Source organism: Semicossyphus pulcher, unplaced genomic scaffold (genome assembly GCF_022749685.1).
Source record: "Semicossyphus pulcher isolate SPU_LCO1_2020_fin unplaced genomic scaffold, fSemPul1.0.p SCAF_4, whole genome shotgun sequence".
NCBI classification, from domain to species: domain Eukaryota; kingdom Metazoa; phylum Chordata; class Actinopteri; order Labriformes; family Labridae; genus Semicossyphus; species Semicossyphus pulcher.
Genome location: NW_027211715.1, coordinates 12059450 through 12086193, shown reverse-complemented (window position 1 = coordinate 12086193; position 26744 = coordinate 12059450). Strand labels below are relative to the sequence as shown.

General features: G+C 38.9%; 3 protein-coding genes across 7 annotated transcripts; 2 read left to right on the top strand and 1 right to left on the bottom strand.

Annotated features, from left to right (window-relative positions):
- The first annotated feature begins 1103 nt into the window (after positions 1–1103).
- LOC138607609 (signal-transducing adaptor protein 1-like) lies at positions 1104–9088 on the top strand. 3 transcript variants are annotated; one of them, XM_069680246.1, is made up of 13 exons: positions 1104–1299; positions 2767–2838; positions 2948–3067; positions 3159–3215; positions 3354–3505; positions 3995–4126; positions 4939–5008; positions 5716–5818; positions 5972–6061; positions 7419–7490; positions 7638–7688; positions 7820–7969; positions 8125–9088. In XM_069680246.1, exons 1-13 carry the CDS (start codon positions 1213–1215, stop codon positions 8187–8189), a joined length of 1221 nt encoding a protein of 406 aa, XP_069536347.1. In that variant the 5' UTR covers positions 1104–1212; the 3' UTR covers positions 8190–9088. The 3 variants fall into 3 exon arrangements, with proteins under 3 accessions (XP_069536347.1, XP_069536345.1, XP_069536346.1); XM_069680244.1 differs by having other exon boundaries at positions 7419–7688; XM_069680245.1 differs by lacking the exon at positions 5972–6061 and having other exon boundaries at positions 7419–7688.
- Positions 8400–17377, bottom strand: fsd1 (fibronectin type III and SPRY domain containing 1). The gene is made up of 13 exons (XM_069680243.1): positions 17225–17377; positions 16319–16414; positions 16054–16185; positions 15065–15166; positions 14763–14785; positions 14220–14341; positions 12699–12908; positions 12516–12614; positions 12193–12340; positions 11943–12025; positions 11092–11343; positions 10640–10728; positions 8400–10546 (listed from the first exon to the last, which is right to left on the bottom strand). Exons 1-13 carry the CDS (start codon positions 17237–17239, stop codon positions 10436–10438), a joined length of 1482 nt encoding a protein of 493 aa, XP_069536344.1. The 5' UTR covers positions 17240–17377; the 3' UTR covers positions 8400–10435.
- A 3028-nt stretch (positions 17378–20405) lies between these two features.
- LOC138607878 (T-cell-specific surface glycoprotein CD28 homolog) lies at positions 20406–26694 on the top strand. 3 transcript variants are annotated; one of them, XM_069680533.1, is made up of 5 exons: positions 20406–20495; positions 20627–21028; positions 22828–22884; positions 23651–23785; positions 25973–26694. In XM_069680533.1, the coding sequence occupies exons 1-5, from the start codon at positions 20453–20455 to the stop codon at positions 26137–26139; spliced, it is 804 nt and encodes a 267-aa protein (XP_069536634.1). In that variant the 5' UTR covers positions 20406–20452; the 3' UTR covers positions 26140–26694. The 3 variants fall into 3 exon arrangements, with proteins under 3 accessions (XP_069536634.1, XP_069536636.1, XP_069536635.1); XM_069680535.1 differs by lacking the exon at positions 22828–22884 and having other exon boundaries at positions 23669–23785; XM_069680534.1 differs by lacking the exon at positions 22828–22884.
- Positions 26695–26744: the final 50 nt, after the last annotated feature.

The following is a 26744-nucleotide window of genomic DNA, read 5'->3' as shown; positions in this document are numbered from 1 at the left end:
CCTAATTGTCAGCAGAGGGAGCCACCATCTCTGCCTAGTAACACAACTATGGATTTTCCTTTCTGCCTGTGCACTTTCTGCTTAAATGCAATAAATCAGCAGGCATGGACCATCCTCATCCCTGTATAAATGTGAATGCATGTTATTTTTCGCATTTGATCTAACAACACTAATTGTAACATTGCAGCTCTATGGAAACAGCTAAGGTTTTTCAAATGAATAAAATTTGCGGGATTATGTGCCATCACATATTTTGAAAAATCTCATCAAATCACATTGCAAGTATCTTTGATTTATAATCCATTTTATCTCTATTATATATGCCTATCAATGGTTTACAGAGGTCAACCACATGCTTATCTAGGCCCTACATCAATTCTCAGCAAGAAGGAGTTTAGCTTGTGGGATTTATAACAGCAAAGTAGGCCTATGACTACATTCACTAGCCTGTTAGACTTCAATCAATCAATCAATCAATCAAATTTTATTTGTATAGCGCCAAATCATAACCAGGGTTATCTCGAGACACTTTACAGAAAGAGCAGGTCTAGACCGACTCTTTGTTAAGTTCTGACTTGACATCATTAGATAAGTTTACTGCCCTATTTGTTGATTGCTGTGCTGTTGACAGACTCAATAGCTTTTATGCTCTCTGCTAAGTGTTGCAGTTCCAGCTAATATGCCTACAGACCAAAAGCAGGGCGCTGTTACATTTGAACAACTTTATGGTAAATTCACTTCCTGTCAGCATAGCTGTCCAGTGTATTTTCTGACTTAATTTATCATTTTACAAATACTCTTGTTTCGACGGTTTTTGTTCATTGTAAAACCTTTCATTGTAAAACCTTTAGGTATACTATTACATCGCCAACAGGTAAAAGTTACAATGAGGCTTTTAGGCAGGTGATTTCCATCCTTGAGACTGACGTCGAAAACTACGTCAAAAGCAGTCCCACCTGTAACCTAGATCATTTTTAATATACCCGCCCACTCCATATACTGACCAATCAGCGGAGAGAACACTGCCGCCTATCAACGTAGGGACAGACAGGTTTTCTGTGTGCTTTGTCAACTCCTTAGTCTTCTAAAGGAGCTTCAGTGCGACAAGTCAGAGCCTGCTGCCGTATTTATGTGAAAATATACAACATAGCTTTACTCAAAACTGTGAATACTTTAAATTGTTATTCATTGTAAGCAACGACACCCCTCGTGATGGCAAAGCGAACAGGGCGACAGAGGATCCAGCTGCCAACCTGCTACTATGAGGGATACCTGGAGAAGAGGTCGTTCAAAGATAAGGTAGCTTTCAATAGAACTGATTTTTTTTTCTTTGCAAACTTTATTAAATACATTGTTGTGTTTATTGTATGCAGCAAAGGCTACTTATCATAATGACTTTTTTTTGTTCTCCTGTCTGTTGATTAAATGGGATGTTTAGGTAAAAAGAGCCTAAGATTCAGTCCGTTAAAAAATGTTAAATGAAATTTGGATTTTGAGCAACAAATTTGTTTAACTGATGATGTTATGTTCCATAAAATGTCAGTAATTCTTGAAACATTTTTTTTTATCCCAAACTGTAGATTGCTTGTTTTGTATGATAAATACTGCAATAATACAGTACACCTAAACAACTACAGATTATTTGTGAATATTAGAAGAGAAAGAAAGCAATATTTCATGTAAAGCATTCCATCTGAAACAAAAGTTAAATTCTATAAATGATAGGATTCATTGATTGGCAGAACAATTATTCTTATGTTCATTCAAATAGTTGACTAATTGTTTCCACTGTAAGAGGTCTGCTATTTTTGCATATGGTTTTTCTCACCCCCTCTCTTTCTCTCTCTCTTATTCTTTTATGAATGATGGCATGTCAACAATGTGCAGATATAAACAATACTCTCAACATTCCTGCAGCTTTAATAGTTGTAAACGTCAGAGTCAATCAGCAGCTCTTTGAGAAATAGATTGATCTTTGGTCGTCAGGTTTTTAGATGGTTGGCCCTTATGTGGAGGAGCAAACATTAGCTTAATTTTATAAAACTGCAGTAAAATGACTACTTAATACTTAATAAACTCTCTGTAAGACAATGCAGTGTTTTACCAAAACATTTAATGCATAGCGTCAGGTAGAACAGTCAGTAGGACTCAGGTTCTTTCCCCTGGGTGGAGCAGCCTGTCATTATATAGTTTCTCGTAACTAGTGTGGACTTTGACTGCATCTCTCCAACTGGTCTGACTGCTTCTCTGCTTGTTGTGCCATAAAGATTATAGCAAGTTACTGACAGTAAACTAAAGATTTATACTGGCAAGGCAGACTTTGCAAATAGCAAATCCTGCATACTGATGTGCCAAGCCCCCACTGATAAGAGATCCTGTACACTGCAGCGAGAGCATGTCAAATCATAGAGGAAGCATTTTACAGAGAACACTGAAAAACTTTGGCATGGCTTTGACCTGAAACAGAAAAGGGTTATTACAAACTGACTAATGCATTACTCACAACTTACACACAGATGTGAATCTGTTACATAAACCGGATTCCCTTCAGGTTGAACCAATTCCAAAACGATACAATGCTATTCACTTCACACTTTGGATTCTGTGGTGGTTAAAAACACCTGACTCATCAAGTCTGATTAAAGAATGTCACCTGCACAGACAGCAGCTGCTCTCTTTATTTCCCTGTTGTGTAACAAGCATTTATATTTCTGTTGTTGCACTACGTACAAATATGAATCTCTGTGTACATGTGTGTGTGCGCAGACATCTCGAAAACTGTGGGCCTGCCTGTGTGGAAACGCACTGTTCTTCTTCAATGAAAAGAGAGACAGTGATGTAAGTAATTACAGAGTTTTTTGGCACTGTAAGAAACAGATTTGCATGTTTTTAATCCAAATTGTTTGGAATGATTTGCCACTTTATATTTCCTTGTGTGTTTCATCAGTACGTAGAGAAATTGGATCTCACTGGATTCCTGTCAATAACAGATGACAGCAGCCAGGATCGCAACTTAGAGGCAGCCAGACTCAACCTCCAGCTGAAGGATGGAAATATCAAATTCACTGTGAGAATATATATAGAGAAGCATGTAAAGCATTCTTTTTTTAAATGTATTCCTCGATTTCACAGTTTTCTCTCCTGCGTTGTCTCCAAAGGCCCCGAACCCAGAGGCTCGGGAGCTTTGGAAGGGCTATATCCATTGTGTGGCTGAGGTATGTGATTATTTAGCTTACATAATAGAAAGAAAAGATTGATGTAAGAGACCGATGCTTAGATACAGTTAACACCAGGCGAAATGAAGATAATTGCACAAACAATTTGCACAAAAATGTCCGTGTGTCTCCCTGCAGCTGTCGGTACCTTCCTCTCTCAACCTGCTCCCAGGGCAGATCCACATGCTCAAAGAGGCAGTAGAAGAGGAAAAGGAAAGAATAAAAAGTTTCCCTTTACCTTCTGTCACAAACACTAATCATTACATCATCCTCAAACCAGACATGCCTGCGTAAGTATTCACAAGAATCGACTCTCATGCTCAAGTGAAATGCTGATTATTTATAATGTGCCCAATACAAAGACTGATACCAGGATAAAAAACATGTGAGCCTAATTTATATTTCAGTACAGCATTGTTATGCTAACTGAGAAGGTATGAGTCTTGAAGCATACTGGACAATAAACATGACCTGAGTGTTATTAGCATTATTATAAACTGTGTGATTATTATAGATTTTGCTAAATTCCCTCCTTTGTCTAGTGGCAGTAGACACCTGAATCAGAGTCTCTGCATTTTCAGAGTTGTGTTGTTTTAGCAGCTTCCGACCAAGTGTTGACAAAGTGTTAAAAGGCAGAAATGTAAAATAAATATCAGTATACAAAGTTGCTGAGTTTTGAATGCATCACTTCAAACTATAAAAACGACCAAAATCTGTTTTAAATGAAAGTTCGCTGCTTTTCCTTCCGTCTCATCCCTGTGATTTCTGCTGTCCTGCAGTTGTTACTACGAAGTGTCTCGTCTGGAGGCAGAGCTGCTGCTTGAGAGAGAAACCAAGAGAGGCAACCTGCTGCTGAGGCCGGGGAGAGACGGAAACTCCTTCGCTGTCACCACCAGACAGGACCATGAAGGGTACACACTCAGAGCATTAACACACACACTCCCACAACAGGCCAACTGACTAATCTGACTTACCTTTGTAAAGGTGCTTTTCGACAGCAGGAACTTTCCCCAGGAACTAGGAACCTTTTCAGGAACTCTGTGCGTTTTGACAGCAGGAACCAGGGTTTAAATTCAGTTCCAGAGTATTTGACTTGACCTCTGAAAAGTGCCTGCTCAGGGAGTAGTACTTTCCAAAGGTCCAGGAACTTTCAGGGCAGGGCCTGCAGTGCTGATCATTTCTGATTGGTCACAAAGTACTCACAGTTTTATTTCACCCACTAGGGCTGCATGATATTAGAAAAAACATACATAGTAGCAATATATTTTTGTTTGTTTTGCGATATTTATTGCAATATTAAAAAATACAGGACATTATACCAGATTAACGCTGTGTGTTTTCATGTCCATATAAACTATTACCAATCATATTTCTTATTATTTGGGACTTTTAAGTGTATTTTTCTTTAACACAACAATCCTCCCTTATACTTGAGACACCCTTATGAAAAAGTAGGATGGTTCAGTTGGAGCAACACGTTATTTATAAAATAAATAATAAACTGTTTCTAATGGTGTTCAAATCAAAGTTTATTCAGCGTGATCTGCACCGTGACAGTAACTTTATGAAAATAAAACTTACGTCTCCTACTTCATGTTCGCACACACAACCTCCCGCATGTACAATGTGTTATTGTTGCATGCTGTGGTCCTTGACAATTTATATTCATCAATTTGTTCATTAAATCTGTGTTTTGACTGCCTGCCTCTCTCTTTTCTATCAGCTCTGTATTCAAACACTACCGTGTGACTCGTAAACATGAAGGGGGCTTCTCCATTGATGTTGACAATCCTGTGAGTATTATAAAACCATATCTCCCACAATGTTCTTTCGTAATACACTTAAGGGACTTGAGTACATTACTAAATTACATTACAAACCAGCTGAACTTTGCTTGAGTTTTTTTATGGTGTTGTACTGCTCAGGTGAGAGAGAAGATTGAATTGTACTTAAGATGAATTGCAGTACATGACTTCCTGTAGGCGTAGAGTGTGATTAGAGGTATATACTTCAGTAAAATGTCACATGAGGGTAGCAATATAATCTTTGGTCTCCAGGGTCACATTTCTTCTGCACCTGTGTCTGTTTTTGTATTTACAAAGCATTTATTTTACTGCCAGTGTCGTGACTCACTCCTCGTCAGGTGTATTTAATAACGGTGTACATGTGTTTGCACTGTCAAGGTGTTTGTGTTTACATAGTTGTTCATGACTTCCCTCATTTATTTCTTTAATCATCTCATTTGTAAAGACACCATGTATAATATTAAATATAAATGTTACCATTTGATGTATTGTACCAGAGTTAGTTTAAGCTCATTTAAATCCCTTCCCACTTCCCTTCCCGGCACTAATGACACATAATTAATGTAATACAGTTTAACTGTCAATTAACTTAATTTGTATTAGGATAATTGTGAGTCAATCTCAAACAACCTGTTTTATTTCCCACATATAACTATTTTTAATTAAGTTGCTTTAACAAAATTGTTCTCCAACAGGTGCCTTGTGCAACGCTGCATGATGTGGTCAGCTATCTAGTGGAGAAAACTGAGGGAGTTTTGATTCCTCTCATCATGGAGGGAACATACGAGAGAAGAATCTGTAAGACATCTTCATCTTTTTCCTTTTAGTTTGCTCACTCACATATTGAAGACAGGTCACCTGTTTAGTTCTTTAATTTTGAATCCATATAACAAACAAATGTATATACCAGAAGGCATACAGGACTAATAAAATGCTGACTTTTTTTCCCAGCTTTTATTAGTTCTGATAGAGAAAATGGAGAGAAGAGTGTTCAGCAGGCCCCGCTGAATCTTGTCCCACCAAGATTACCCCCCAAACCAGGTATTGTTTCCATTTACACAAGAACACAAAAAAGGAAAAGGAACACACCCACATGTTAAACCAATAACACAGTGTGACCTGTTTGCTCGGGGCCTTTGATGCATTCTCTTATTTGGAAATTCCACCTCTTTAACTGCGTAGCTTAAACTTGGACTTTTTCCAAGTCACTGTGACATAAATTATGAACCAAAAATGTTGTATGACCTTGAATGTTATATAATAAAACTACCACATGAACTTTCTGGAAAAGCAGCATATCTCAATTGATCGGTAAAACTAGATTTCCTTCTGAGATACGATTACATTCTGTGCCTACTTACCCACACCCATCTAATTACTCAAGGTTTGCTTGTTTTAGAGCCTTTGTACAGCATGGAGGAATTTTTTTACAGTTTGTTTTTCCTTTAGACTTTATGTATCTCAAGCAAATGTTGATAATATTAAGACTCTACATCAGTGGTTCCTAACCTCTTCAGCTTTTGACCCCTTAACATGGTGTCATTTCTGCTTTAGACCCTCCTTAAAAGGTTGGCATTGGTTGTGGATCCAAGTGTGTATATTTTCCTCCCCTTTCCTTTCCCTTTAAAGTAAAATGTAAAATTACCAACAATCTGAAAAACATGAAACATAATTTTATGTAGCAATTTTTTTTCTCAGTTTCATTGTCTACTAACTGATCTATTGACTGCTCAGATTGTGTGGGTCACAACCCCTGCTGACAAAGGCACAGCTATAATTTGAGCTAAAGGCTAACATCAGCATGCAAACAGGCTCATAGTCACAGATGTTTAGCAGTTATGTTGGTCAACCATTTTAGTATACCAGCTTGTTAGCATGCCAACATTTGCTAATTTGCAAAAATATGATGAGGGTGAGGGGATTGTCTTTAGTTTTGTTATTTCAAAAAACAACAACTTCAACATATTGATATTTTCAAATTATGACCTGATGATGGTGCTAGGTTAAACTTCAGAGGATGAACAGAGTTTTTCAATTCATCCTGTGTCGAATTAAAATCAATTTCCTGCCGATCCATCCAGTAGAAATGGATGGATCAGTAAGATTCATTCTTAAAGGAGCTTGAATGTCTGTACAAAATTTTCTGGCAATCTAATCCATAGTAAAGATATTCCCCGCAGGCTTGACATGGCCAATGCTTGAGCTACTGCTATGAATTACAAATTTAGATTGTTGATTTTAAAACCTGAATACAACCAGCATGTGTTTCTGTTGTCTTCTGAGCAACCAGCTGTTGCTCGGGTTATGATTTCTCAATGGTGCTATGACAGCATGTTTTGTTTACCTTGGTCATTAGATCTTACACTATATAATAATTATAATGTTGTGATTTGTCTAGTGTTAGGTCCAAGAATACCTATCCCTGAGCCAGATTCAGCACTAGATAATGAAGAGGACATTTACCTCAGTCGTGAGTATGAGCCCACCTCCACCTTCACCCATCCAATCAATCGTTCCATCTGTCATTGCTGCCATTTGCTCTGCTGTCGTGCAAACATAAACAGGTATGACTTCATTTTTTCCACTGCTATCACTTACCTAGTCTGTGTTCAAACAGTGGAGGTGGAAGAAAAAGAGGGAGAGGATTCCTCAGAGGTTCCACTGTTACGTAAGTCCCTCAGTCAGTCTTATCTGTCGCTCTTAGATACAGTTCAAATATTTCTGTCTTCCTGCTGCGTGACAAATCATTTCTTATCTTTTTATGAGCTTGAATTATGGTGTATTTTTGGTCTTCTGTAGAACTGGTGAAGAAAGCGCCAAAGATACCAATATTACCTCCAACTCCTGCTCCTCGCAAACTGCCCACTGGTGCATCGACTCTACCCGCTACCTCCTCCTCAAATAGCCGAGATACGAAGATTAGAGTCAATCCAGAAGCTCCAGGACAGAGTAAGTCAACATGGCCTCATTGTGTTGTCCTGCCTTGTAGGCTTTATCTTCTTATATCAGTATTTGCAGCTTTACTTTCAGTCTCAATTATTATTTTTCTGCTTTGTGATTCTCTCTTTCTAAAATAACAAAGCTTATTGTCCAATATGCTCTAGTTCCTTTCGCAGCACTATCTGAGCTGAAACTCAAGTTGGAACAAAAGGCAAAGACTCAAGAGTGACATCTCCTGGTGGGAACCTCTCAAAGCATCTATGACTCTTAAACCAGGACCGAGCAGCCAACTGAATGAGTCCCTGCAAGATGAAGCAACACATACGAGTGGAGAGCAGCTGTATCCACACAGACGGCCTCTTCCTCATCTTCAGTGTGGCTCTGCTCCTTCTCTGCTGGCTGTCAGCAGTAAAGTAGCTCTGAAGATTAACACTTTATTGATTCACTCTTGTCAGACACTCGTTAGCAAATAAATCGACTGTAACAAGGGGTGTACATGTCACATTATCTTCACCATGTTTGTCTTGTACAGTTGCACATTCACATGTACACTTCCTGATTAATATTCAGTATAACTGTGATGTTTTGACTACTTTTTAGTGTCATTTTATGTATTGTATTATATTTTTTTACATAGCTAAGATGGCTTTATTTGTTCTGCCGTAGGGGCATGTGATGTTTGTATATACTGTTTGTCATTGATTTGGCTTGTTTTTGCTATACCTACAGTGTGTGAAAGTCTTATATATAGTTTTTCAATTTTAGAAAACTCTTGTTTTTGTCACACTAAATTTAGACACATGTGAACAAGTAGCTTCTAGTATGTGCCATGCAACAGTAAGAAATCAATCAGTTTTATGATGCTCTTTTACCTTTTTTCCAGCTACTATGTACAATCTTTTTTCTTACTTCATTTTATTTCCTGTTGAAGCAGCAATCCAAGAACAAATTTATCTTACTTCTTTATTACCTCAATGACTGATACACTATAGTGGAAAACTATTTACAATAAACTGTGACATCATGTCAGCATGTGAAATAAAGTGAACATAATTCTCAGCTGGACGCTTCTTTAAAGCATTGCAGGCTACAGTTATTCAGAAGCATACACTCATACAAAGAGGAACATGGCAAAGCAAGACTGTAAACAGGTGTAACGTTTGACACAGACGCTACTCGAGGTTGGGCGGTGCACAAATAAGGACTTTAACACATCAGTTTCCAGTGATTGTTATTTTTGTTTCTCACCCAGCTGGGCCCCAAACCTGGCTAACTCTCAGAGTACAATTTGTTAGCTGAGGCTACTTGCTAGCTATGTGTTATATTTGGAAAACAGATAATCCACTACTGATAATGGGATTCCCTTTAAGCAAATTAAGTGGCGTAGTTAGGTATAGACACATACATACTATACATACAAGCATTAGGGTGCAATTAGGTGAATATAATGTATACAGTACAGTCATTTCCAAACTCCGAAAGCCACATCTGATCACTCTGACTCCTCTACACGGAGTAACACTGAAGAAAACTCCCTTTGAACTTTCTGTGCAGAGCCTGGCTGTCAGATAGATTAAACTCCACAGCCAACAGTGACTTTAAATTAAAACCAACAGAACCTCAGCAGGAGGTTAAAGAACCCAGTTTTCTGGTCAGACCGGACCATAGAAAGTGAAATGTAGTGAACACTGTTAATTCTACATGCCTTGGCAAGAAACAAATACAACATCTCTATTGTGTGTTGGTTATTTCTTATGATCCATTAGTTGCTGTCAAAGTAGACGTTAATAAATCCTGATTGAGTAAAGAACTACATTCTATTCAGTAGCACTTCCTAGTAGCAAGTTGTTATTTAGGTTACATAGGTTGGTTTATTGATAGAGGCAGATTCAGTAGGTGATAATTCACTAAGCTACGCTATGAAGTTATATGTACACTGACTATATATTGTAAATTGTATAGGGAGACAATTTCTTGCAGTGAAATATTAGCATGTTAGCCTATCAGTTTGGAAATGAGGAGGAAGGCACGGGGAGAGAGCACACAGGACAGGCCTTGGCCCTGTGCCTGCAGCTAGCTGCATTGACAGTACGGCTGAAAGTTTTGGTGATGGACAGGAAGGAAGGGCAGCGGCCAGCGCTAAATCGTTACTCTAGCAGCAGTGGGACAGTGCCAAAGGTGTGGAGAGGGAAACTAGTAAGACTAAAGCTAACGTGTCCCAAGTAATCACAACAGCTGGAGACATACTTCTGAAGAATTCAGTCTGATGGCAGAGATGACTCACTCGTTCCCAAAACCATTTTTGTTGTCATGCAACACAGACACTGCATGTGGAACAGGCTAAACCATCAGATTCCAGTGATGTAACTCTTCCATGATATGGCTTTGACTGCAGTAAGGGCAGAGATGATGTTCTGCAGCGGTGACTGTAGTGGAGCAGAGCTGGAGGGGATCCAGCTGGCTCGATGAATGGGTCTAGGTGAGGCTGGCGTTGGAGCTGCTGGTGTTGCTGTTCTTCCTCTGACCGCTTTGCACAATGCTGGGAACCTGCAGGCCTGTCACCACTGAAAAAGTGCCATTCCACACCTGCAGGGGGAAAGAGATCAGCAGACAGATCATGAAAAATGATAGTACTCTCCAAAATAGTATATTCAAATGCTTTTAAGAAAGATTTCTTACCATGAAAGCTGGTATAACTGGCTGCTGGAACTTGGTTTTAAAGGTGTGCATTAGCTGTTTAGTTTTGGCGTTGTAGAAAGACAGCACACCTGGGGAGAATCAAGACAGCATTTATGCAAATGTTGCTATGTTAAAAATGTAGGGCTGCAATTCGCACATATATCGCTCACGATAGATAAATCTGCAGTTAGTTTTTGGTTTATTTCAATTACTGTAAAATGCCCCTTCTTAAAGGGAATGATATTAAAGTTATAATGATAAAAAAAAAACATGATGATGAACTTCTGACTATAAACTTATTTAATAATTAACTTAAGTTAAAAAGTACTATTTTATACAGACTCACTAAACAGATCATTTTACAAGAGAGAAATTCTCATCATTAAACAGACCAACACTGTCTTTGTCGGCGATGATTAAACACCATCTCTGTGTGTATGCAATTATCATACCTTCGTCATAGTTGACATATACTCCTATCCTGTTTGGGATGGGACAGTCCAGTGTCCGAGCCTTGTTGTTGTGCTTAGCTGTGAGGCTCTGCTGCAGCCAGTTGTTCAGATGGATGCACCAGGAAGCGCTGCTTTTCCCCAACTGGTCGAATCGTCCGAGGCTCCGCAGGGCCACTCCCACAGCGAAGGCTTTGCTCTCCTTGTCAAACCGAACCTCCCAGTACTGCTGGCCAGCGTCGATCATAGTGTCAGCTGTTGTGAGACATTGTCACAAGTAATAATTAGGCTACAGTGTAGTGTGTTGTTACATGGTTGAGGAGCGTGTTATTATAAAATAAGATTTATGAGTTTTGCTTACATAACATTTGATTTGAGATATTTGCGTTGGCAATTTCACAGGAGAACCATCAAATCAAAAACTTGTTTTCAGTTGGAAATTATGAGATTGTTTAAGGATGCAACAATTAAAGAGACATGCAGTGTGCACTGAAGAACACTAAACCTATGCTGTTTCAAACTTACTTTGATGCATGTAGAGCACATGTTGGCTGACTGGTTGGCAGCTGTAAGCTAGTGTACTACGGCTAGCCAGGCTAATAAAAAAAAGATGCTAGATGTTTATTTTTGTTGTATTGGGTTCATAGTATTAAAGTAATCAACATTTAACGTTACTCAGCCAATTTTCACAATTATTATTATTATTTTTTATTTATTTTATTATTTTGCTTGAATCAGTGAAAGCAGTGAAATAATTTATGCCTCCATAGCAGCTCAGTTTCATGTAGCTGCACAGTCATAGCTGCAGTCTGCTGTGTTTTATTCCTAGAATTTAGAAATGTGTTTTTGCTTACCCAGCACTGTGTAGGACTCTGCTGTAAATCTGTCTCTGCCTGGCCGGGCTGTTGGCGCTCTCTTTGGTGACATCAGAGCTGACCTGATGGGACAGAGACAGATGGTACATGACAAACACTCAAAGCTCCACATTTCTGAGATGTATTCTTAATGATGGTAAGTACAACACCACAGTCCCGTTGAGTTTGTTTCAGTCCACTTTAAAAGTCAAAGCTTAATTTTAAAGACACTGCAACTTTAGACACAAACCTGGCTGGTGAGTGCATTGGAGAGTTTGTTCGGTTTTTCTCCTTGCGTATGTCTTGTATCTTCCCTCCACTGCTGTCCCACTCCACACTCAAGTCCTCCACCTTCAGGTTCTGGTGGGACGAACCAGAGTCTAGTTTGAAGTTGAAGGCTGCAAATAAAAATGTAGATAAATGTTTCATTAACACACTGAAATATATGAAAAACAATCATACACTCACATTCCTATCAATGTCGACCTTACAGACTTTTCATGCACTGTCAGTCATAGTAAAATATAAGCAAAATATGGCCATATGAAACTGGTTTTTGTCCAGTGGTCTCACCATGGGTTTCTAGTGTAACCGGCTCAGAGAACTCTCCTGCTACAGCCTTGTTACAGGCCCTCACTCTGAACGTCAAGTAGCGGGTTTCAAAGCGCAGACCTGGGAATAAAACACAATCCTTTATGAGTCACCTTCACTAAAGTTTAGACAACAAATATTTCCTCACAGTGGTCCTCCTCCTACCCGTGAGCGTGTGCTCCATCTCTCGTATCCCCTCCACCACCATCCAGGGGTAGTCCTCTCTGATGCGCGGCGGACCCTCGTGGTTTGTGCGTCGATGCTCTAGTATGTAGTGGTCTATTTTGCTGTCAGGCTCCGGTAGGGTCCATACAACACTCACTGTGTTGTCACACACCTGGCACTCTGAGACCTGGATCTCTGGAGTGGCAGGAACTGGAGAGAAGACACAGTTTGTCTGTTACAAGTAAAATCCAAATATCTACTTTCCCTTGTGCTGTGTGAAAAATTCACAAGACATCACATCTTTAATTGTTTTTAAAAAAACTTTTTTCATGTAGTGGATATAAAGATTATAATTCATGAAAATGCATTATTTCACAATGATAACAATATTACAGTTGCATCAATTGATTGTTGCCACTTGGGGGCAGAATCACCCCAACAACAAGCTAGCAGGAACACAGCCTAGCCTAAAGTTATGGCTAAAGAGTTAGCAAACAAGGCTATATTTACACATTAATCAGTTAAAGAGCAATATTATATACATTTGGTGTCATGTTTGCCCATCTTAAAATCTTAGTCCAACATTCACCCTTCAAATTAGCTCTGTTTTGGTCTCTGGAGGTAAATATCTGCTGTTTAGCTACACATTCAACTATTATCACCAGCTAGCTGCTAATTTCTGACAATTTGCAATTTGATGCTAAACAGGTGGCATACAGTGGCTTTATCTTTTTTGCTGAAAACAGCTGCTAGTGATGAGACTGAGCCCTTAAGGCAGATACGTGAGCTGTACAACCACTCCGGTGCATTAAAGAGGTTAACAAGCCTCACACAGCTGCAGAGTCAGGTGACAGATCTCTGTGGTTTCATCACTGTGAGCAACCCCTTTCACATTACACCGAACAAGTCATTTCACTCATTAATATATAAAATACTTGTAAATGGAGCTTAGTGCAGCCAATACAAGAGGTAGCTTTCTTGACACAGAGCGATTTTGTTTGAGATTCTCTGACTGAGTGTAAGGTTCGACAGAAAAGCTCAGACTGCATATAACCAAGGCTAAAGACAATTGTGAAGAGGAATTAACTGAATACTAAAACAAGAAAGTTTAAGGCATATCGCTTCAATAGCATTATCAAAGTGGGACTTGATTTCAGAAAATACAAAAAGCAAATATATTTGCATTAAATCCAGTTGGAATATTTTTTACTGCACTTAAACGTGTTTTTGGAGAGTAAGTGGTATGTACTGAATTTTAGACAAAAATTACTCGAAAAGGAGATTTTTTGTTTGTATGAAACATTTTAAATAATAAAGTAACTAGTAAATGGAACTCTTAAATAAATGGTTTGGAACAAAAAGTATAGGTCCCTCTGAAATGTAGTGGAGTAGAAACATGAGAGGGAAGTACTTAAGTTAAGCTCAGTACTGATGTAAATGTACACCACAGCCCTGTTAAAGACACTGTTTGCAGCTATTTTGTTTCTATCTGTATTTCTTTGTAATAAAAGTGGGGCAGACCTGGGAGAAATTTGAGACCCTGTAACATCCCCCTCTCCTGGCTGAAGTCCACCATCAGGTGACTCATGTTGTCACTGGCTTTAGCCTTTAGTGAGAGGCGAAAGGCTGGAGCCATAGTCACGCTGCAGATAAAGAGACACACAAAAACACACAAACACACGGAGTGGAAACAAGCGAGGTCCATTATTCAACTGAATCAGAGGAGAAAAAAACAGGTAATTCTATTACTGCACACTACTAAAAAGGCCACTAACTAATCCTCTGTTTCTACCACTGAACTCATCACCCTAATCAACATTTAAGCAAGAGAGGGAGCAGCAGTCATCCAGGGAGGGGCTGGCACAGGATGGTACAGACTCAAGAAGACACAGGGAAACACAAAGACAAAAGGCTCTCGAGTGGAAAGCTTTCCATGATGCTTATTGTCTACCAAACGGGTGTGGTAGCCACATATTTGAATGCATGCATGCTACATTATGAGATAGCTTAATGTTTAAAGGAATCTATGACAAAAGGGAAGCAATGGATGGCTGAGTACTATACCTATCCTTAATGTCTTTGGCCGCCTGGAGGAGAAGCAGAGAGGGCGTGGAAAAGAAGAAGAGGAGAGATACGGAGCGAAGAGAAAACTGAGTTGTAGCCCATCATGTTGTCACTTTATACAAAACGTTGCAGGTGGTTGTGTTAAAAATAACTGGTAGTATGACACCACAAGAAGGACAGATTTAATTGGATATATGAACACTGTCTTAAATATACCATCAGTTGTTATAAATGAAGTGGTAAACAGCGGGCAGAGGGAGGAGTGCAGCAGCATTACATCAGAAGTGGAGTCAGACAGTTACCTGAGTGAAACCGTCCGTCTCAGATGAGCACAGCGTCTGGTTAGCCAGCTCCAGCTGCTCCTCTGAACTCTCCAGGGCTTTGGAACAAGCACTCAGCTGACTCTGAGAAACATATGAACCCACAGTCAAACAGAGTACATCTGCTAACTGTCACACATTTCTCTTTTATATAAAGGGACCACTGTGTTTCCTGTAGAAGCATCATTTGAGAGTCATGGCTCGGTCCTGCGGCTGAACAGTTTTTGATATATGTACCATGACCATGAAGAACAAAAAACAGTTGGTATTTTGCTCTGGGAAGTTAATAACACCTTATATCAGTGTATGTGAATAGCAATGATTGCTGAATTAAAAGTTGTTTGAAAAAACAATATTTAGTTTGGTATCAGGCCTTTGAAAGCAATGTGCCAAAGCTTAAGACACTGATTGTTTGAATCCTATTTGATTAAATATTATTTGATTAGATATTTTTTCACAAACAACTAAATATCAATTTTATTTCGGTCAAAATGACTTAGAATTTAAATGCTCATGGTCATTAAAGTGTTGCATTCTTTGATACTATATGCATATCTACATTATTATAATTTTACCCCTTTTTTTTTGAAAAAACAGTTGTCTTCATAAAAATTGAATTAATTTTGTTGCTGTGTGAAATGAGTATTTTGTGTTTTGTTTGATTTTGCTAAGCATAGTGAGTTTAGAGTTTCCACGACGAGCAAGGGGTTCACTTAAGAGATCTGAGATCACCTCTTCGGTTTTTAGTCAGACAGTGAAAGGTCAGGTGGCTGTGTCTTTTTATGCGGTGACTTCAAAGTAAAACGGTATCATACATTAAGTGATCAACATATAGCAAGAAATGACAGAGCAGAGAGAATGTCATCAAGTTTCACATTTGCTAATACTAACCAAAGATTAAGCTTCTGTCCTATCTAATAAAAACAAACCTGTAGTAATTAAATTAGAAATGCAAACAGAGGAGCACTTACCTGTAGCTCATATGTGCGGCTGGCTCTCTCCTGTTTGATACGAGTCAACATGGTTTCCTTCATCTCATCCAGAACAGCATGGAGGGCGGTGAACTCAGACTCCAGGTCCTCCTGGACTCTGTTCGAGTTCGTCTGGTGTCACAACAAAAAAAAAGTGAATAGACGAAGCAACGTTTCCAGCTAAAATGAGCTGGATGAAAACAATTAAAGAGGGGAAAACACCAGCCTGGACTCAATTTTAGTGTAGCCATGTGTGTTTTTGTACCTCTAAGTTGTCAAGGCTCTGTTTAAGAGTGCAGATGAAGTTTGAGATCTCCTCATTCTTCATGGCCAGCGTGTGGGTGATCTTCCGCAGGGATTCCTAAAGAAAAAAACATTTTATTTGGTAAATTCAACATTTTTGTTATGTCTGCAAAAAAGGATATGATACTCTCAGAGTGAAACACAAAGCCTCTTGACTTTAATATTCTCCTATAGTGGCCTCAAGGACTGAAGCATAGGGGGCTGAATGACTGCAAGTTTTTCCTCTAACCAAACACTTCAGGAGCTCCTCTCACGGACTCACAGCATCTTCAGCAGTGCTCAGTATAATCAGTGTTTGTTGGAGATGACACATGGAGCTTTGGGCTTTGAGCACCCTTTCAAACATGATTAAACACGGGATCAGAGAGAGGGACAAGCAGGGAGGACACTTCACGGGCGGAAGGATGCGCATTTTTAATTCAATTATGCAGATTCACAATCATTAAAGAGCCGACTTAAAAGGGACTGGACACGCAATATGTCGATTATCATACGAATCTCACCTCTCGTATGTTACTCAACACTTTAGTTACATTTCATCTCAAGCTGACCAGTGCCCAGTGAAAAGCCCATTCATACTGAAGGACGGTGTAATGTTTGTTGATGCGAGAGGAGCTGCGGCAAGGCCCCCCGTCCCAGACTATAACGTCGTTATAGCGATAACAAGGCATAAATGACATAAACAAGACAACCTCCCATTCAACCAGTAAAACACGGTTTTAAATATGAAACATATCCATAACATACGAGTCCGTGCAGCATGTACAAACTCCCCTGTTTCGCAGCTTGTCCCCCTCCTTCCTTTGTACACTACGCCCTGAAACGGCTTCCCCCATCAGAAACACCTGTTCCTCCGGCTGCGGCTCACCTTCTGGTCCCCCATTTCGCTGCTCCGATGCACCGGCGCCGCTCGAGTCGCAAACACCCCCGGTACTCCACCTCCGTCCCCCGCTTTTTGGTTTATTAGCACGGCGGAGCTGGTACTGATGCTGCCGGAATGCAACGCATCTTCGTACGGACACCAACCACCAACGCCTTTGGGCCGTAGTGCGAAGAGCGCATGCGGCAGAGGAGAATTATGGGTACTGATGTTTCTGTTGTGCTGCCTTCATGGACAATCGGAGAAAAGTCATCGCATATAATAATATAAAGACCGGATCTCATTTTGGGCACTTAGTCTTATTTTTTTCTGAACACATATGTTCTAATCAAAATCAATGAAAAAAAATGCCAAATCTGTATTGCTGAGGGTACAGCTCTTTAGAAAAGTACAAATGTGAAGAGTTTAATATTACAAGATCACCAACACATCTTACAAGCAGCTTTAACATACTATAGGCTGCATGTGAAATACAATGAATAACAAGTAAAAAACAGAAAACCAGATTATATTGTCGATGGGCTTAAAAAATGAAATATAGGTAATAGGTGATAGGTTAGCCTAAATATGACAAAATAATTCATGCTAAAATGAATCGGTGTGTAAAATGATTGCCTCTAATTAAAACTATGGTTAAGTTTGACCATTGACCGCACTTTATCACTGCCTTGTCAATCTGTCAAGTTCTCAGAACTGAAGACGCATTTCTTTAAACAGCTCTTACATGCAGAAATACACAATAGTTATATTTAACCTCAACCTGACAGTCAATGCTCACTGTACCAAAGTGCTGTTGTTCTGTACCTTATTGAATGCTGTTGTGTATCAAAGGGGAAACTCCTCAGATGCTGATTTCAATTCTTAAAAAGGAGCATGTAATGCAGATATGCATGTCATTTGAGGAAAGAAATTGTATTTTCTGCAATACAAAATAGTACAATACAGAACATTTACACAGCACTGCTCTGAGCCAATACATGTAGCCCGTCATTATCAACTTATACAGTGGAAGCAATCGGCCTAATCTATCGATCAATTCAATCCATCATTTTTAATTTATATAGCGCCAAAACATAACACAAGTTATCTCAAAAGACTTTATATATTGCAGGTCTACACTGTGCTTTTTGTTATATTATTTAGAGACACCTAAAGTTAATCCCTCATAAGCAAAAACTTGCCAACAATAGCAACTAAAAACCTCCTTTTAACAGGCAGAAACCTCGGGGGCTGCTTTAGCTCAGTTGGTAGAGCAAGCGGCCCTTGTAGCTACAGAGGCCACAGTCATTTGGTCATTTGGTGGATGTCATCCCTCACTCTCTCCGCCTCACATTTCCTGTCTTTCTTCAGCTGTCCAATCAATAAAGGTGTAAGCAAAAGAAAAAAAAAGATCTTAAAAAAAACCATGCAGAAACCTCGAGGAGAACCAGACTCGTGGTGAACAGAGAGAGATGAATAGAGACACACTGACAGTCAGACAGAGAGACAGAGACTGTTTGGACCTGGGGGCCCTTATCAGGGGCAGTACACACGCCAAACTACAGATGGCAGCTTCATTATCGTCTGCTTTGCCCTTGTTTTTTTCTGTCTGTAAGTAGGTTGTAAATTGATGAAATATATGTCTTTCGTTTGTTTTTCTTTTTTTTTTAGCATATTGACATTACAATATAAACCCCAAAAGAATGTGTTAGATCTAGATTTGGCCACATGGTCTCTTTGCGAGATATAATGAACATATAATGAATAATTATGTAAAAATGCAAATCCCAATAGATATACTATTGGTGCAAATCACAAACAAATGAAGACTTCATATAACCTTGAATCGTTCTTAATCCAGCCTTGCTCATATGGATTTATCCATTTGTTAGTTAGAATTTTGATTAAACTCGCTTGTGTTATAAAAGCAGGAGCAAATTGTTACATTTGGGTCCCAGGGTAGTATTCGCTGGGGAAACAGCCAGTTTCCTGGCGATACCTACAGTAGCATCTGCATGACACAAATATCACTTTTACATTTTTCAGCAGTTAGTATGACAGACAGACAGGATCATTCTGAAAGTGTAGAGCATGCTGTAGCCAAGTGACTGTTAGCTCAATGTTTTAAAATACAATGTTTCCCTTTTATTCATGCTATACAAAAGTAAAGCAAAATGTTACAAGTTACACATACAGAGTGAGAACACACACACTATTCAGCATTAACAAGATCCGTCTTCAACAGTGAAGGTAAGCGCACACTCAAATCTGTATAAGCAACTGCCCCACTTTTCACCAAAGATTTGCGATCATATCTCTGCTTACTGCGCAGGCAGGACCTACTTTCAGTCTCTTTGAGCAAATTAAGTTCTAAAGGTTGATCTTTCTGAAGTTGTATCATTTTCTGCATGAAGTCTCCTTTTTTTCACTGTTCAATCACATGAATTGATTTTCGATTTTAGTGTTTTTATAGTTCCTCTTTATGTCAGAATCATGACAGATGTTACCTCAGGGCAGGTCTAAACTGTATTTTATATCATTTATTTACTAATTTATTCATTTAGACCAAAAAATCCCACCTTGAGCAGAACCAGGCTGTGGTTGGGCATTATTTAATCATCTTTTATCTCAGTTGTCTCTCCTACAATTTATCATGTAGGTTGTGGTTGGAGTTGGAATCAGAAAGTTCTTCACACTTAGTTGTGTCTTGACACCGGAAGCCAAGCACTCCTCTTCTAGTCATTGTGGGGACGAGGTGAAGTGCGTTTTAGCACCCTTGCACCCAAACCCACAATGGTTTCACAAACCCCTCGTGTGCCTTTTCTTTAATGTGATGGTATTCATGAAGTCAGTATATGCATGTTTATCCAACTAAAGAACTTGTTGTCTGCCACAAAGTTAAAGAAGTGTGTCTACAGCAGGGTGTGCCTTTTTATGAGGGAGGGAGCACAAGCACACCGCTTTGATGCCTTCTGATCAAAAGCAATTGTGTCAAAGTGTTTGGTAAGGAATCTCTCTTGTCTGTTTGAAAGCCTACACTATTTTCCATTATATGTTGTTGTTCTTATAAACTCCACAACTCAGTAAAGGCAGCCTATTCTCACAGTACTGTAAAACATGAAAAAAAACCCTCCTCCTCCCACCCACGCACTCAGGTTTTTGCATCTAGCTCTGTCATATGTGCAGCTAGCCGAGACAGGATGAGTCTGAGAACAAGACCACCTCGCACATGATAAAATGGAAATGTGGCGGAAAGAGTCGACACTGTTGTTACTTACAGGTAAGACTTGATATTCAACTAAATGTCCCAGGCTTGTAGTTAGGCTTCTGCACAATGAGCAAAGTATAACACTAAATTTTATTTCAATTAAATCTGTCTGTCTGTCTGTCTGTCTGTCTGTCTGTCTGTAGTAGCAGTGATGGTGATATCAGCTCAGGATCCTGTGATTCTGGATAAAACACAGAGAAGAGTGGTCCTTCCCTCTGGTTCCTCCCCAACTTTGCGCTGCAGTTTGACTACAGAAAAACATGATAGATTTCGTGTGTTTTTGTATTTCAACCCTTCTGGATCTTCATTCAATGTCTCACACAAAATATCTGAGAGGATCTTTTTCAGATTTACAAATACCTCCACCATGGTTTATAACAAAAATCAGGACATGAAGAATGGAGGGATCCAGAGTGAAGAGAGAGTGTTACAATACACTTTATTAAATGCTACAGCGGCACAGAGTGGATGGTACTTTTGCAAAGTCACAGCAGAGATTCCCGACTTCTTGAATGAAAACAGCAATGGGACAGAAGTCATTTTTGGTAAGTATTACTTGAATCTTCTAAAGCGACACTTTACTCTAATTACCCCCAGATTTTCTCATTGCTTTGGCGAAGTTTTCAAAGCATTTTTAAGTTCTCAGAACTGAAGACGCATTTCTTTAAACAGCTCTTACATGCAGAAAAACACAATAGTTATATTGAACCTCAACCTAACAGTCAATTCCCACTGTACCAAAGTGCTGTTGTTCTGTACCTTATTGAATACTGTTGTGTATCAAAGGGGAAACTCCTCAGATGCTGATTTCAATTCTTAAAAAGGAGCATGTAATGCAGATATGCATGTCATCTGAGGAAAGAAATTGTTTTTTCTGCAATACAAAATAGTACAACACAGAACATTTACACAGCACTGCTCTGAGCCAATACATGTAGCCCGTCATTACCAACTTATACAGTGGAAGCAATCGGCCTAATCTATCGATCAATTCAATCCATCATTTTTAATTTATATAGCGCCAAAACATAACACAAGTTATCTCAAAAGACTTTATATATTGCAGGTCTACACTGTGCTTTTTGTTGTATTTTTTAGAGACACCTAAAGTTAATCCCTCATAAGCAAAAACTTGCCAACAATAGCAACTAAAAACCTCCTTTTAACAGGCAGAAACCTCGGGGGCTGCTTTAGCTCAGTTGGTAGAGCAAGCGGCCCTTGTAGCTACAGAGGCCACAGTCATTTGGTCATTTGGTGGATGTCATCCCCCACTCTCTCCGCCTCACATTTCCTGTCTTTCTTCAGCTGTCATATCAATAAAGGTGTAAGCAAAAGAAAAAAAAGATCTTAAAAAAAAACCAACAAAAAAACATGCAGAAACTTCGAGGAGAACCAGACTCGTGGTGAACAGCCATCTGCTGCGAGTGGATGAGCCGAGAAAGTGGGATGAAGGGAGAGACAGGCAGAGAGAGATGAATAGAGACACACTGACAGTCAGTCAGACAGAGAGACAGACAGGGAGGCGTACAGAGAGCAGCCAATACAAAAAGGAACTGATAATACAGTATTCAGCGGAAATCCAAGATGGCGCTGTGGATGGCTGTCTCGGTGTGTTAGTGTGCATTGGTTTGTCCCTTTTACTTATTTTTATGTGTTATTTTTTCTGCACCAAAAATCACCAAAACAAATTCCTTGTATGTGTAAACCTGAGAATAAACCCCTATTCTGATTCTGAAGTATATTCTACTGTAACATACTAAAGTCTCTGTCTCTCACATCTGTTTGGCCACACCTGACAATGAATGTATCACTTTAGCAGACAGAACAGCCACTCCATAACAATGCAAATCCATGCCTCTCTGCAGATTTTGAATATTAGATAGACTTGTCTGCATGACATGACCTACACAATCAAATTAATTAACACATTTTTGAGACTAAAACTATTACACTGGAAAGAAACAGCATTTATTTTGATTACAAAGACATATACAAGTAGTATGTGTTCAATTTGAAGACAATTGTCTTTGGTCATTTGTCTTATAAAACATTTGCAAAGATTGAGAAATGTTAATATTTCACATATTGTTTTGATGACTTCAACTGAATTGAGCCAAAGCAACTGAGAAAAACTATAATAAAATCTTCTGCTTACAACTACACTATAATGACTTATAAAACATTTATTACATGTTTATATGCTGCTGATACAGGCTGAATGGAGGTACAAGAAAATTTAGTGTTGCCATAAAGTTGCCTAATGAAGGGATTCATATACTCATGTTGTACTTGCTGTGACTAAATTCATGCTTCTTATAGTAACACTTTGTTTCCTTCATGACAGCGAAGAGCATGGAACATACAACGTACCCGTCGCTACCCATAGTTACGGGTAAGCAAGGTGTGTGCGTGTGTATTCATACCAAACCCGAGCTCTTATGAAGAATAATGCACCATGTACAGTTGGGGCTGCTATTCTGGTAGTGGTGAGCACTTTCCGGTGGATGTTGCTCTGAATGGACAAATGCTGATGTCATTGGTCCACTTATAGAGGTGATGAGACATCAGGTTTGACAGCTCAACACTAATTCAGAGCGTCTTTTGTGAGGTGTGAAGTTCAATGCACACATTGTGTTCATTCACATATACAGTAAAATGGTCCATTCACAGATATGTTAAGTGAATACAGTTTAAACCATTTAACATGAGCCTAAATCGTGTGCAGTGGCAAATGTTAAGACGCCCTGTCTGTCTCCATCTCTCTCTTTCTGCCTCTCCCTCTCCTCCACTTTCTTTGCCCATCCGGTCGCAGCAGATGACTGTTCACCATGAGTCTGGTTCTACTCAAGGTTTCTGCCTGTTTAAAGTTTGTACTGGCCACTGTTGTACTTGCTCATGGTGGATTCATGATGGGTCAATGTAAATAATATAACAAAGAGTACGTAGTAGACCTGCTCTTTTTGTAAACTGACTGAGAAAGCTTTTGTCATGTTTTGGTGCTATATAAATAAAAAGTAATGGATTGATTGATTGACCGAGGTTAACTGTTAAAAGATACATTTTCTGTACTTGGAATTAAGTAAATTGTGATCATTAATAAGTGGATCATGTTTGCACACACTTGCTTACTTACATACTCCGATAAATTGATAGTTTTTCTCTTACAGTAACTCTGCCTCCAACAGGCAGCGTCCAGCTTGTGGACTGGTGGCTGTGGATGTTGTTGGGGGTGTCTGCTTTCATCCTGTTTGTCCTGCTGGTCATCTGCATCTGGATGAGAAGGAGATACCGTGGACGCAGAGGTAACAATCTGGCTTCTCAGTTTGAAGGTTGAGATAATCATCTAGATCTACTGACACGAAAGTAAACAACATCTATAGATAGTAGATAAGATCTGTTTAGGCGAGAGAAGTTGCAGGACTGGAGTAAAGGCTCTGAGAAAAAACAGGCACGACACAAAGAGGCAACCACTCTTCACAAGATTCATTTCACAAGACTCTGAATCAATACCGCTGGTTCATTGTGCAAAGATTTGTGCTAATGATAAGAAATGAGGGCCCGACTGATTTTTTTAATTTTTATGTTAAACTTTTTAATAGAAGTGAAATGAGAGAGGAAGCACTGCTCAGGCAGCAGGTAGTCGTATCTGCTGAACTCATGTCCGCTGGATGCACACTAGGTTAGCAGGTGGTTTGTGTGGTTAAACAGCAAAGCTTGAGAGAAGCATAGCGTCAAAGTAGAACAACGAGGCTGCCTGCCTTCTCCATGTGGTTGAGTAAAGATTTTTTTTCTAATTTAAAGCAGACCAAAGCCCTTAATGAGAAAAACCTAATCATGCAGGCAGAGCTCAGTGCAAGTGGGACAAAGTGTTAGGTGACCAATACCGAAAAAATACATCTGCAGAAGTAAAGCTGAAAGATCCACCCACACCGCACCATCCCACCACTTTTACCACTTTGCCTGGAATAATGACTATTTTACCTGAGAATTCTTAAGAGCTTGCAGGAATTTGCATACAAAAAACATTTATATACATTTTGTATTAACCATTGCACAAAAAAATGTTCCCCCAAATTTTCCCATTGCTTTTTTTTTTCAGTTCAGTTCAACTATAAGTCAATTATTTTCTAACAGATAGCAACTATTTTGAAAGTGGATCATTAGTTTAAATCACCAACTCAAACTACATCATTCACAGGTTGCAGGTTCTGCTACGTGACATTTTGCTGCTTTTCTCTGTTTTTAAATCATTGTAATATGAATACCTTTAAGTGTTGCACTGTGGACCGGACACAAAATACATTAGAAGATGTAAGCTAAGACATTTCACCTATTAATGCAATAATAAATTAATGGATGGACAGGATGGAAAATGAATATAATCATCACTTTCAGTTTCAATCTTGTAAGTGCATGTTAACACAGAAGTAACTGTATATGTAACATTATCTATAGTTATCCCATAATGCACTGAATAAGTCTGGTGATCAAAATGGTCACTTCTGCTTTTCTGATGATATTTATCATTGTGCAAAATATTTCGGCCATCATTCACAACCTTTCCTACATGCATGGAGACACAAAGATATGTCATTAAGTAGGCCTGTGAGCTGGTTTGCCTTAAAGGATGGAGCAGAGTTTGAAGTAGGGCAGACATGCTGCCTGCATAGGTTGCATAATACTACAAAATTGTGTATTTAAAGCACAAATATCAGATTTGCAGAGCCACAGGAGTATTCCTCAAACAGTTATATAATAATATAATAATTACTAGTCTTATTATGAGAGTATAATTACTTTAAATTGCATAATGTGATAAGGAACTCATAATTGGACTTTTGTTCAAACAGGTATTTATATGATAGATACTTTTCAGCTGGCTATGTAATAATAATAATAATGATAATAATAATAATAATCATTTAACATCACTGTTTGGGTTTTTGAATGTAATATGTCTGCATGTCTGAGGGAAAAAGTAAATACATACATTTCAGCTGACTTGCATATTAGCAAATTTCTTGATGGAAATGATGTACCTGCAGATTAATGAATGTACTTAGTCCTTATATAAGATATATAATGACAATTTTCCTCCATTTTAAAGTCTTTAGTTTGCATAATTATATGCCAAAGAAAAAGAATGAAAACAAATTCAAAGTGTCAAAGGGCAGTGTTTTTCCAATTTTAAACAGAACCACACATTTTATCGTCTTTAAAATAATTTTTCAGTGCTGGGAGAACATTTTATCCCCAGTAGGCCGATTTGGTCTTTAAAAGGGGGTTAACTTATTCTGTGAGGGAGATTTGGCCAAAAAGCATTACAAAAAGTCGATTAAAACTACCCAGGTCAAACAGACAAACGATATTGTATCATAACAATATATATTGTTTTGCACTATAACCTCAGTGTAGTGGTCTAATATACTGTATTACAGGGTTTTTGGCCTAACAACTGAAACTCATCCTGTTTTTGCTTTTGAATGCAGAAGCAGATCCCATCTATGCAAACACTCGTCCTGTGGCCCAAAAACAGCCCTCACCTCGTCCTGGGACGCCGGGAGAGAACCTGAAGAAGGTCTCCGCCTCCCAAAACCTCCGGGACCCGAGTCGTGCCGGGAGATACGAGCACGGCAAGCGGAAACAGAGACGGTGAAGAAGACATGGACCTCACAAATCACTGAATCAGCCCCCCTCTCAGATTTAACTAAAATAAACTCACTGCAGTGATATTTGAATGATTTTTTTAATTATTATTTTGGTTTTCATTTTATATCATAATTTCTCGGGGGATAAAACTTAAGCCTTTCACTTCAAGTGTTAATTTGTATCTTATTTTAGCCTGTGTATGTCTACTCAGGTGTTTCCTGTTTACTTACAATGATCAGCCACTAGATGGCAGACGGTGGATAATATTTTTTTATGTACTTGTATTTCAACACCCGATAGTGTCTAAAAATGCCAACAGTAGCCTCTGTACTGTAAATAACCAAAATGATTGTAGACTGCTTTAGACTGTGAAGTTATTGAATTGAAATGCTTTTGTGTGTGTGCTTATTGTAATAGAGTTTATATTAAATACCCAGGTACTGATTTTTTTGCTGTGCAGTTTGTTGTAGCATATATTCACTGTTAGTATATGATATTTTAAGGGTCCACCTGGTTTAATATGTATTATATTATTTCAACGTGTGATTGATACACATCCAAATAAAACAAGAGTCGTCCAAATCACGGGAACGTTACTATTGTTTTGCGGTC